General features: G+C 50.8%; 1 protein-coding gene across 1 annotated transcript; it reads right to left on the bottom strand.

The window, feature by feature from the left end:
- Positions 1 to 1679: 1679 nt before the first annotated feature.
- On the bottom strand, positions 1680 to 7372 carry LOC123149498 (uncharacterized). Its single transcript, XM_044569163.1, has 6 exons — positions 6803 to 7372; positions 5164 to 5253; position 4837; positions 4483 to 4544; positions 4324 to 4380; positions 1680 to 2209 (listed from the first exon to the last, which is right to left on the bottom strand). The coding sequence occupies exons 1-6, from the start codon at positions 7208 to 7210 to the stop codon at positions 2045 to 2047; spliced, it is 783 nt and encodes a 260-aa protein (XP_044425098.1). The 5' UTR covers positions 7211 to 7372; the 3' UTR covers positions 1680 to 2044.
- Between the last annotated feature and the right edge of the window lie 4423 nt (positions 7373 to 11795).

The raw sequence follows: 11795 nt of genomic DNA, 5'->3' as shown, positions 1-11795 counted from the left end.
GAGGAGACGGGAGTTGGAGGACTCCTCCCGTAGGTTGGTGCAAGGGGGAGCTCCTCTCCAAGTCGGCCTCCCCCTCTCCCTCTACCTATATATATACTCAAAGGGGGCGTGCCCCTAGATACACAAGTCCCTTTTTTTCCGGGTGGCCCCTTCTCTGTAGTTCATCTAGTTCTTCAATCTAGATTCATTTCTCTCTAGTCCTCATAATAGAAAAGCCGTTTGTGGTTCTCTTCCTCCCTCCTCTAGTTCTCCGGCGACGTCAAGCTCTGGACGTCAAAGCGCTATCGCATTGTGAGTCCCGTACGTGTGCAATCCGTAGAGAGGTTGTGCTTTCGGTCTTCGGTCCGATGGATCATCTGTGAACAGTATGTGGGATTTCATCAATGATCTACACCAGCACTTCTTCCGCTGCAACTCGAAGTTGCTAACGATCCGAGCTAAGCTCTATATGCATCTTCATAGTGATGCGGGATATTGATTGTAGGGTGATTTTTCTGTTTTCTACTATGTTTCCCAACACGCGCGTGCAGACGGTGCGGGCCAGAGTTGACGGGCCAGTGCGTAGGGTCGAGAGGCTAAACATGACCTGCTCCTGACGGCTTCGTCTGGTGGTGGGTGGTACGTCTGGCCTCAGGTGGTGGGTGTGTTGGGTGTTGGTGGCGGCGGCGGCGATGTGGCCCAGATATGCTATCCGGTGGCACCTGCCGGCATCACCTCGCTCGGGCTGCTCTGGGAGAAACCCTAGATCTGGGTCTCCCTAATCGGAAAATGATGGAACCTTCGGTGTCATTCTCCCTCCAGGGGTATTATTATGGAGCAGGTGCTTGCAGGAGGGGCCAAGAGGTGGTGCGGTGTGGCTTCTACCTCGTCGGCGGGTCTCAACGTTGGACATGTGTTGATAAACGCATGCAAGGTGTTGGTGTTGTCTGGCATCGATGACAGTTAGGCCTGGCAAGGTCAATGTGATGATCTCTCCTGAAGTTCGGACGGTGAAATATGACAACGGTGGATTCCGGAGCGTGTGCATGCAGTGCGCGCTGATGGTCTGATAGACCGGCCGATGCTCTTGGTTTGCTGTGGGACAGCATGGTAAAGCCACCGGATTAAATGGTGTGCATTGGTACGAGATCAAGGCACATCATCAGACTAACAGGTGTAGCGGCATCAATAGCGAGGAAGGTGGCTCTGGGGTGATTTCATGTATTTGTTTTGTCAGACTCTGTTGAATAATACAGTCCGTCCGTTTCATAATGTAGCGTATTTTTTTTAAATCAAACCTCACAAACTTTGACCAAGCTTAAGGAGAAAATGTTTACATCTAGGATGCCAAACATATATTATTAGATTCATCATACGATGTAGTTTCATATTTATATTTTTGGTATTGTATATATACATATTTTTCTCTACGAACCTGGTCAAAGTTTATAAAGTCTGAAAGTGTGCAGCGCTTTATAGTTACACGAGAAGATTGACACCCCTGTGGTCAAGATCCAGGTCCGAAAATGCTCCACATTTGTGCAGGGTTTGAGCTTGTACTTGATTAAAGTTTCCGTATATGCAGGGATTTGTAACCTTGAGTTTTACTTACCACTCGAAGATCACATTGTCACGTTTATGTATTCTACACAAGTCTTCTCCGAGAAGATTTAATGGACTCAAGTGGAACTTCATGTGTGTCACTGGCACTTAAGCGCCGCTGGGCAGATTCAACAAGAGAGCATCAACAGCTCACCTAACGTACTGTGTTTGTTTGTTTGTTTGTTTGTTTACAGGAACCAAGTAGCACGCCTGAAACTTGAGCTACATTGGTAGTTTGGTACACAAGAAGAAGCGAGCGGTGAAACCTCGAACTAGACAAAAGAAAAATGTTTATCAGCTAAGGTAATGAGACCGGTCAGACTTCACTCCTCTTCTTCCCAGGCAGCACGCCACGCACGGTAAGAGATCGACCGCTTTCCTCCCCTATACACGGTTAATAAACTTGTCAGGTTAGCCGTCAGGCGCCGCCACCGGAGACGGCCTGGGTTCCGGTCCGGAGCCGTCACGGAGCCGCCGCCGGTGCGTCGGCGACGACATCCTGCGCCGGAAAGTTGAGGTCCGGGAGCGCGAAGCCGCCACCGGCTTGCTGCGGCTTCATTTGTCGCCGCTCCTCCTGTTGGGAGCCGATCCTCTTCCGCTTGCCCGAGGACGAATGCTCAAGCCTTGTCTGCAGGTCAGAAGGAAAAGTTAGTATGTAGTACTCCTTTCATTCTTAAATATTTATCTTTCTAGGCATTTCAACAAGTGACTACATACGGAGCAAAATGAGTGAATCTACACTCTAAAATATGTCTACATACATTTATATGTAGTAGTTATTTGAAATGCCTAAAAAAACAAATATTTAGAAACTGAGGGAGTACAAGCTAAGCAACACACAGCCAGCGGTTGAAATTCAGGTAGCAAATCGAACCCGGATCAATAAGGACCACTGTGATGAAGCGCGTAATGTACGAATCACTAGTTACGAAAAGACTCATACGCGGCCGCACGTGGCAACGCTCGACCTGGGTATCGCGCGTACGACACTGTCGGAAAGGGCGCAGGGCCCACCCACATGTCCAGACCATCCATAAAACTCTGCCCCGTGATTTCAATAGTGGGGCCTAGTGTCTCCTTCCATATACTCCCTCCATTCCACAATGTAGTGCTTCCTCTATCCACGTGCTTCAACTTTGACCGTAAATTTAACTACCAAGACCGATTGCGGCGGGAGCAAAAATTATATCAGTGAATTCGTATTCGAAAGAAGTTTTCAATTATATAATTTTTTCTTCCGCCGCAGTTGGTCTCGTTGGTTAAATTTATGGTCAAAGTTGGACCTCGGGAAGCGCGGGCGCACTATATTTTGGAATGGAGGGAGTATAAAACTCTGCCCCGTGATTTCAACCGGTGGGGGGCCCGCTATGCCTGATTAATTAGCCTCACCCTGATTTCTTTACAAGGAAACTTGAGTTTTGTCTAACATGCTGTCAGAAATCGATCGTTCTAACACGCGCGCGCTTAATAGCATCCCTCAGTTAGTTATATTAGCAGGTCGAACATGTTGGCCATCACAGCGCTGGCTGGAAAAAGCAAACCCCCTGACCGTGGAATGATAGACAAGAGGAGAGCAGGGACAAAGCAAACACAAGCAGGGACCATTTCGGTGGGTTGGGCCGGCCAAAATATATTGCCACCACAGTGCAACTTGTTCACCTACGTGTGTGGTGACACTGTACAGACCACACGGCCACACACTAGAGGCCAGCCGTACCGGCCAGATGAGACCTGGGTGGCAGGCAGCCGTGGCTGAGACGAGGATGGTGGTACGTACACCATGCATCTTCGACTATAGTAATGGCGGCAGAGCTGCTGCAGGCATTAAAGAAGGGCACGGGATCGTCGTGCCCGGCTGGATAGGTGCGCGCAGATCCATTTAGGTCCATCCAGTCGGATCCGGCTTGCCTGCTTCCTCCTCATGCTCCCATCCGTGCTCTCACTTCATCCTATGGTTATCTTTTTTTTTTCTTTCTAATCTAACCATCTCCCCCTCATTTCAAGGGGATGAGGCCGGACTTTATTTTCTTCCAATCAAATCAAGCCATGTATGCGGGAGCACGGATGGGCACACGCCGGGAGCAGGCAAGTCTCGTCCCATCCAGTCCAGCCTAAAAATGTCTTATAACGGAGTAGGAATTCTGGCTAATGGGACCGATCAGGTCTTTCAACTCGCTGTACTACGTAGGGCCGTAGGCACATCATTCTTACCCCGCCGGGCCCATGGACAGCGACGCCACCTCAAGACGAAGACGACGACAGAAACCCACGTCTAAACCTGCCTGCCTAAAGCTTATCCGGACGGCACGGGCCGCACTCAATTTTCTTCCCCAAGGAAGAACACACAAGAACGGTGGTTGAGAGGAATGCGACCATGAAATCAAAGCCACACTCCTCGACCAAACCCAAAAAATCGTGCTACGAACCACATCACGGAGAGATCAGGCAGGACCCACCCAGTGGTGTGGTGCCCCGCTGGGAGGCTCAGGACGGTCTTTTTTTCATTGTTATTCTTTGCCATCGATTCACTCACTCACTGTGCTTTAAGGCTGCTCTTCCATGCAATGCAAGTGGAGGCGCCCAAGCTATATATCTTTCTTTCTTCATGCTTATGATTGTCCACTCGGCGGAGTACATATCCCACCCCCCCCAAGCCAGAAGCATCTATCTATGCTACGCAATGGACATGGCAGGAGAAGTTAAGATTGGTATGATGGTGCGCGTGAGGGAGTGTCAACTCACCTCTAGCCTGCCGTTCTCCTTGGACAGCCCCGTGCAGGCCCTCTGCAGCGACTCCATCTTCCTGTTCAAAAGGAAAGCGAATAATAAGAACTTAGATGCAAATTTGTGTGAAATTAGCGACAGAATCTTCATAGAATGGGAATGTACAAAAGGTATTACCTGGCGAAGGCCGACGTTCTCCGCCGACAGGGACAGCACCAGCTGCTTCCACCTCCGGGAGCCTCCTGCAGCAAATCACAGCACAAGTTCAGGCCAGATCAAGCAGCCCAAAAAAGCTAATCTATTTTGCTCCTTCATCATTTCTCAATGAGCAATCTGATGCAATGGGTCATGAGTTGGGACATCGATCCCACTGGGACAGGACCGGACCGGACCGCCCATCCGGCGTTGATGATGTGAGGATCCTTTGGGCAGGCAGAGGCACGCAGCTTTGTTGCCTTTCCTGCCCTTTGGACGCCAAGCACTCTCTCTCTCCATCTTCGATTCCAATGGCAGCAAGTGGTTGCACCACACGCTTTATTCCACCAGGCCAAGCTACTAAAAACAATTAAGAATGCCAGCCATTTGAACAGCCTCGCTTCTCCTACGACCGACTCCGTCTGCGTGGACTGTGCCCAACTGCTGACGCGGTATAGGCCCAATAAGGCCTCCTCTGGTTTGAAGGTCATAGGATTTCTATAGGATATGATTTTCCTATTCCTACAACATTTCTATCCTATGAACCAAATGCTGAAAAATGCCTGCCTAGCTATCTAAACATGCCTTTGTACTACTATACTACGACCAGCCAAACTTGCTTTCAATGTATGATAGAGACTAGAGAGCGAGTGTCGAACTTACCATCTTCTTCCCTGACCTCTGGCCGGCGATGCGGGGCAGCGGCGGCACCGGCAGGATCAATGGGCGCCGTGCTCCTCCCGCAGAGCCAACCTGCAGCAGCAGCAGCAGAAGAGCAATTACAAGATCAGTTGTTAGCTAGGATATGCTGCTGGTGCTGGTATAAAGAAGAAAGCGAGAGTGGAACCAACCAACGACCAGCGCAAAGAAAGCAACAGCAGAGGACACACGTTCTTTATTATCAATCAAAAAGAAAGGAAACTGGGTGAAGGCATGCAAGGAATGATGAGATGGATGAGCCAGCCGGCCAAACTAACTCCCCACCAACAATGCACCAGCCCCGCTCGTGCATGCATGCACACATTTCTACTCGCCAAATCACGTGAAACGCATTAGGGTTTTGAGTTTTTGAATCGGTCCATCGGCAGTGCTCATCTGTCACCCTATCTACACACTTGGAGTTTTTAAATAAGTGAATAAATATATAGATAGAAAAATGGTTTCTCTTCGACGGGGACAATGACGTGTGGGGCCTGAGCGAGGCCATGCAGGTACGGTTTGGCAAAGCGTTAAGTGTACCGCGTGCGTCACCAACCGAAAGGCGTCGTGGGGGCTGCTGGCGCTGGCGGTACAAGTGGCGGGAGGCAAGTGGCCGTGACAGGCCGTATCTAGCACCGTCGCCCCCGCCTCCGTGTCCGGCCGGACGGCCATACACATAGCCATGGATCCGGCTTGCCTACTCCTTCCCCATGCTTTCATCTGTGCTCTCACTTTCTATGGTTGTTCTTTTCCTTTTTTCCTTTCTAATCTAATCATCTCCCCCTATTTTAAGGGGTGGCGTGCGACCCGGGCACACGGCCTAGCCAATCGGCGGCGGCCACGTGGAACCCTCCGACCACCAAACGCCGACGCGCCGGTTTGACGCCGAGTGACTCTCAACTGCATGGCGGGTAGGGCCCGGCCCCACGGGCGGTGCCACTGCCACCGCGGCGCGAGGAGTCCCTAAATGACCACACTGCCCTCACGAAGGACTCTGGTTTGGGGAAAGGCGTGAAAGCTCGTGGTGAGGAGTCGGATCCCCACGCCACCGCACCAACCGCTGTGAATTGCCACGGAAGGAGCTGCAGTCAAGCACGCGACACGTAGTACCGTGGAATGAAACGGAATGACCATGGCGATGACGGATGCTATTCATACACACGACCGTACCGGGATAAAAAAAATAAGAAGCCATTGACATTCAGAGCTGACGCCCGTCAATTGGACTTTTGATGCGAGGACGATGGATCTGTGGAACAAGAAGCGGGGTGTCTGGAGTTCGACGGAAGAAAACATGCGAGAGAAAAGGTAACGGAAAAAGATAAAAGATGTGAGAAAAGGTCAGGCGAACAAAAAGCGGGTGAGGTGCGGAGGAAAAGCGATGTTTCATCGCCAAGTCATCCACCGTTGCCGTTGCTCTTCCCCTCCCTCTCTCGGTGGTGACCCCGTGGAGGGGTAGTTTCGTCCGTGCCAAACGAACGAACGGAAAGCACGCAAAGCAGGCAGGCAGCCAACCACGAGAAAGGAGACAGACAGGAGAAAGAATGGAGGGGAAGAAGAAAGCAGCAACTGCAGATGGGGACGCGCGCGCTCGTCTACGTACCTTGGCCAGGCAGGAAGAAGCTGGGGCGGCGGTGGGTGTGACCACGGCGTGCCCGCGGGCGAGGGCGACCGTCGCCGGCGGCGAGCAGAAGGCGCCGTCCTCGCCGCCGCTGGTGGACGCGCCGGAGCCGGAGCCGCCGCTGTAGTCGAGCGGAGACGCGGGGCTGCCGCGGGCCCATCGCCCCTTGTTCTTGTTGGCCGCGGAGCCAGAGCGCGACGACCGCGTCCGCTTCCCCCGCGCAACCGCCGGCCAGGCCGTCTCCTCCTTCGCCGCGGCTTCGGACGACGGCGGCCCGCTGGCCTTCCAGGGCGGCGTCCACCCGGCGAGGTCGGCCGCGCGGAGCGAGCAGATGATGCCCGCCGCCTCGGCCACCGCCACAGCAACACATCCCTCGGCGTCCTCCGTCATGGCGTCCGGTGAGTGGACAGCAGAGGGAAGAAGGGGAACGACCGGAGGCGTGGACGAGGGAGAGAGGGAAGAGGTAGGCAGGCAGGGCGATGGGTGGGAAGGTGGAATGGAAATGAGGGGGGCGTGCGTGGAGTGGAACGGAGGCCAACCAACGCCACGCCGTGCCATCCCTTTTAAATGGCCCGAATAATTAAAACCGCGGAATGGCCGTCGGGCCCACGCCACTCCACTCCTCTCCTCTCTCCTGCGGGCCGCCACGTCCTCCTCCAGCCTCGCGTCACTCTGGACTCTAGACGACCGACGCCGCTTACCGGTGGGGTTCTGGAGGGTGGCCCCAGTGTCAGTGGCAGGACGGCGCAGCGTGTGGGGTGTGCTCGCTTTGACGCCGACCCGGTCCGACGACGACGTGGATGGGCGCCGACCGGAGACTGTGCAGGCGAGGGGATGACCGGGGAGCCCGAGGTGGGACCGTGATGGCAGTCGGTGAGGAGACTCGAGGCGTAGGACGCAAAACAGCAGCCAGCACGGGGTGTGCTTGGACTTGAAGCTTGGAGTAGGATCCGCGGTGGAAAATCCCGATCGTGAGACCTTCTTCCCGAGAGGGCACTGCCAAAAACGAATCTCAATGCAACCTGCCAATTAATCCTCTATGTTTTTTTCAATAAAAAGTCGCTAATCCTGTTCCCATACCAAATCCCGATCCCCTTTCTTCTATGACGTCCACGCTCGCTCGTCGTCGCGGCCGCCGCAAGCTCAAAAAGGTCCTGGATCCCCGTTCCTTCTCCGGCATCCACTCTTGCTAGTCACCGCCTACGAAAGCTGGCTCCGTTGCGGAAGCACCAGAGCACCAAAGCTTTTACTCCCAGCCGTTCACAACCCGGCTCCTCGCTTCCCGGCAGCCACCGGCGCTCCGTTCATGACCACCTCCTCAGCTCGGCTTCGCCGGATGTGTCCTAGCTACACGATATTGACCTGCTGGCTGCATCTCGGCAAAGTACGGCGTCGCGAGCTGTGCTACCGACGGGATTCAGCGCGCCGAGCAGGGGTGTTGTGCTTGGTGTAGAGGAGCTCACCGGTGAGGATGTGACGAGCAGCGGGGCGTTTCACGCCGGCGGGGGCGTTCCAGATGTTGAATCGTGATTTGCAAAGGGGAAAGCGAGGAAGGAGACGGCTGCTGCCTTGAGATTCCTACCACGTCTGGAGCGCAGAGCGATTTTCTTTTTTACAAAAATGAGTGAGATCTATTAATAAATTCACTGAAAGTATAAAACACCTCAAATATAATAAAAAGTACATTGAGATACCAAGACTGTCAAAAACCTCTACAGCGGCTATCGCCGCTCCTTTACTGGAGCCGGCTTGACTTTGTCGATAACAACTGGGAAGTCTTCGTGTACGTGTCCTAATGACTAGCGCCCTGGAGCCGTAGTCGCCGATGTTAAATCCTTGAATAGATCTGAAACACCGTACATGAAATCTCGCCATATGATAAGAAACCCTAAATTCACCTCCCAAGGATACGGCAGGAATTTACGCCAGAGCTCCATCGACTACGTCCTGATGGAAAAGCTCGAGGAGGAACGGAGCTCGGAAGACAAACTCGAAGAAGAAGTGCTACCATCTGCCCCGAGCGCCGCACCTGCGAAGACTAACAAACCCTGACTTAAACTACTAACCAGAGTGGAGGCATCAGAATTCTCCTCCCGGCCACCAGAGCGGAAGGCAGAGGGGAGGTGAATCGACGGGCTCCCTGACAAGGTCCGAAAGGGAGAGTTTACTCTATGGGGTTAGGGGAGGAACAAAAGATTCATTCTCACCACTCTCGTCTTGCCAACTCCCCTGGGTTGTGCAGAGCGATATACTACAAAAGCGTATGCACCAGCGGTGGTGACGCACTCATTGGAGCTACCATGCCGCAGGAGTCCATTACTATTCAGAAGGATATCTAATATGTCCAGATCGAACGAAACATTTCTTGAAACAAAACATAATTTAACAAAGCAGCTATCATGTTCAAATGGATCAAGCAACTATGCACACAAAAAGTATCTGTCATTGTTGTATGTGAAATGCCATATATAAAAATGTTACAATTGTCATGCATGGAAAAAATATAAAACAAAAAACATTATGTTTTAACCTAGAAGTGGCCATTGTTTCAACTAAGATGATGGCAATTTTCTTTTTGAAGAAGAACAATTGTGAAAAAGTCTCATAAAAAAGACATCTGCTATGCGATGTACAAGTAATTTGCCATGGTAAACAAAACATAATTTAGCATGCTTTGACAAACAAATTTGCCATGTTACAAAAAATCCAAATAAAAATATATGATATTGTATAAGATAAAAGTTTTTTTTGGGTGTTTAGAAAGAAATTTGCCATTGCCAAAACAAAACAAATTTGCACGGTCCAAGCAATGAATTTGCCATGGTCCAAACAATAATTTTTCCATGGTCCAAACAATAAATTTGCCATGGTCAAGTTTGACATTGTCTAAAAAAAGAAATTTGACAATGGCCATAAAGTGAATTTGCCATGGCAAATGTTTTAACAACTTTGCCTTATATAAAATGTTTTTGTTCATGGCAAGAATTGTATTACTAATATGGTCAAAACTATATTGAGTGACATGGCAAAAGCTAAAATAACTTTTGCCATGGTCCAAAAATAGAATGGCCGATAGTCTAAGATGTAAATTTGCCATGATGAGATAACGAAAACAATACACCATGAAAAAGGAAAATTTCCATTGTCAAATAAATAGAGTTGCCATTGTCATAAAAAGTAATTTTGATAGTCAAAACAAATATATTTGCCACGGCAAGGCCGCGGAGGTAGGACCCATCTTCATCTGGTCCAGTGCCGGCACCCAACATCCTCGCATCGGTAGGCGGACCATCAAGAGAGAGGCCCCGACCCCTTCTGCGCCGTGGTTCACTGCCACACGTGGTGGAGCTGGCACTAGCAGCGACGGACCAAGTAGAAGAGCAAGATGAAGGTGGTTATGGCAGAGCACGATTAGTGGCAACGCAGATGCGGGATGGCAATGATTGGATCTTGCGAGAGAATAAGGGGAATGGGATGGATGACTTGGTCAGGTTGATGGCTAGACAACATCCGCGTACGTTTGGAGGGTAAAAATTAGAACATATGACCTTTCTTTGGGGGGGGGGGGGTTGTGAAAAAATTCGCCACATGATAGTGGTCAGCCTATGACCCGTGCAAGTCGAAGCTGATGTAGCACGAATAGGACCGCGGGTGGCACACTTAGCAAACTTTTAGGGCCCAAATGTGCATTTTCATTATATTAGCACTTATTTGACACCCCTTGAACTGTTTTAGGATTTGCGGTGTATTTTACTTTACAATATACAATTTTTAGACTGACCAATGATTTTCTTGCAATTTTTGTTTTCTAGTGATGCACCGCAATCCACAATAGATGTGGTCTTGGTAGCCAAGACTCACTACTTTGAGAAATGAAATGAGCACTAGTAAATGTGATAGTCATCAATAAACAAAAACATCTTATTGGATACTGTTGGTATAGCATATGTAGAACTTGTTGGAAATATGAGCAATTTACCAAATGATTTTATTAACAGAAATATTAGATAAAGCATGACTAATATAACAGTGATAAAGCAAGTCATGCGATTTGACAAGGAGAAGGTAAATAGCAACTTCACATATGAACTGTAACTAAACACATCTAGATCAGACAGTATAGCTAGTTGCATATATGAAGTAGAACCTAACACATGTAGGGCAGAAACTAGAGTAAAGAACTGTGGCAGGACGTCTAACAGAAAGAGCATAAATACGTACGGGACAACAGCAGCAGAAGCACTGGATTTGGGGTCGACGTCCTCTCCAGCCATGTCGTCGATGAGGTCGTCGACATCGGGGAAGTAGTCGTCGGAGTCCGTGATGAAGAAGTCAGTAATCACGCGGAGCGCTCCCCCAAAACCTTATCACCCTTCTCCCGTACAGGACTCAAAGAGGTGCGGTTTTGGAGGCCTACTGTCCCGACTCGCGGTGCACGCCGCAAGCCGGGATGAGGAAGACAGCGGTAACTCAGGGAATGGAACCGGTGGCGAGAGGAAGGAGAAGTTCTGGTGCGTCTCTCTAGGAGGAGTGACCTCCCTTTTATAGGCGCAAGAGAAGGCGGCGAGAGGGCAGCGATGGGAGGCGAAACAAAGAGACGGAGGCGAAGCAAACAGCCAGCAGCTGAAGGGCCGCACCGTTCGCATTCAAACTCCACTTTCGCAAAAATCTTTTCAGCTTCCGTGTGACCTTTCGTATACCCGTAGTACGTGGCAAAAATTTAGATATCGGCTCGACTCATTCCCGCAACCAGCGATGCGTCGCGTCACGTCGTGACGAGGCGAGGCGAGGCGTGGCGTGGCGTGGCGAGGCGGGCGGCGGAGGAGGAGCGCGCGTGGATATCCCTCTTATTCTCATGCTCGTACAAGTGGGGAAAGAACCTCCCTTATATGGAGGTCCAACTCCCACTAAACTAGCAATGTGAGACTAAACTTTAGTAGTATCCCTTGCCTTGCACAAATGGGCTGAGTGGGCC

This window comes from Triticum aestivum, chromosome 7A (genome assembly GCF_018294505.1).
Source record: "Triticum aestivum cultivar Chinese Spring chromosome 7A, IWGSC CS RefSeq v2.1, whole genome shotgun sequence".
NCBI lineage: Eukaryota > Viridiplantae > Streptophyta > Magnoliopsida > Poales > Poaceae > Triticum > Triticum aestivum.
The sequence above is the reverse complement of the archived record's forward strand: the minus strand, read 5'-3'. Positions and strand labels throughout refer to the sequence as shown.

What these genes read in the sequence shown, in the direction of transcription:
- LOC123149498 (XM_044569163.1), bottom strand. Translation starts at nt 7,210, where the DNA reads ATGACGGAGGACGCCGAGGGATGTGTTGCTGTGGCGGTGGCCGAGGCG. An exon ending in CTTCTTCCTGCCTGGCCAAG is followed by an intron (nt 5,254 to 6,802) that starts GTACGTAGACGA and finishes CTGCTGCTGCAG; the next exon opens with GTTGGCTCTGCGGGAGGAGC. An exon ending in AGGAGAACGGCAGGCTAGAG is followed by an intron (nt 2,210 to 4,323) that starts GTGAGTTGACAC and finishes TCTGACCTGCAG; the next exon opens with ACAAGGCTTGAGCATTCGTC.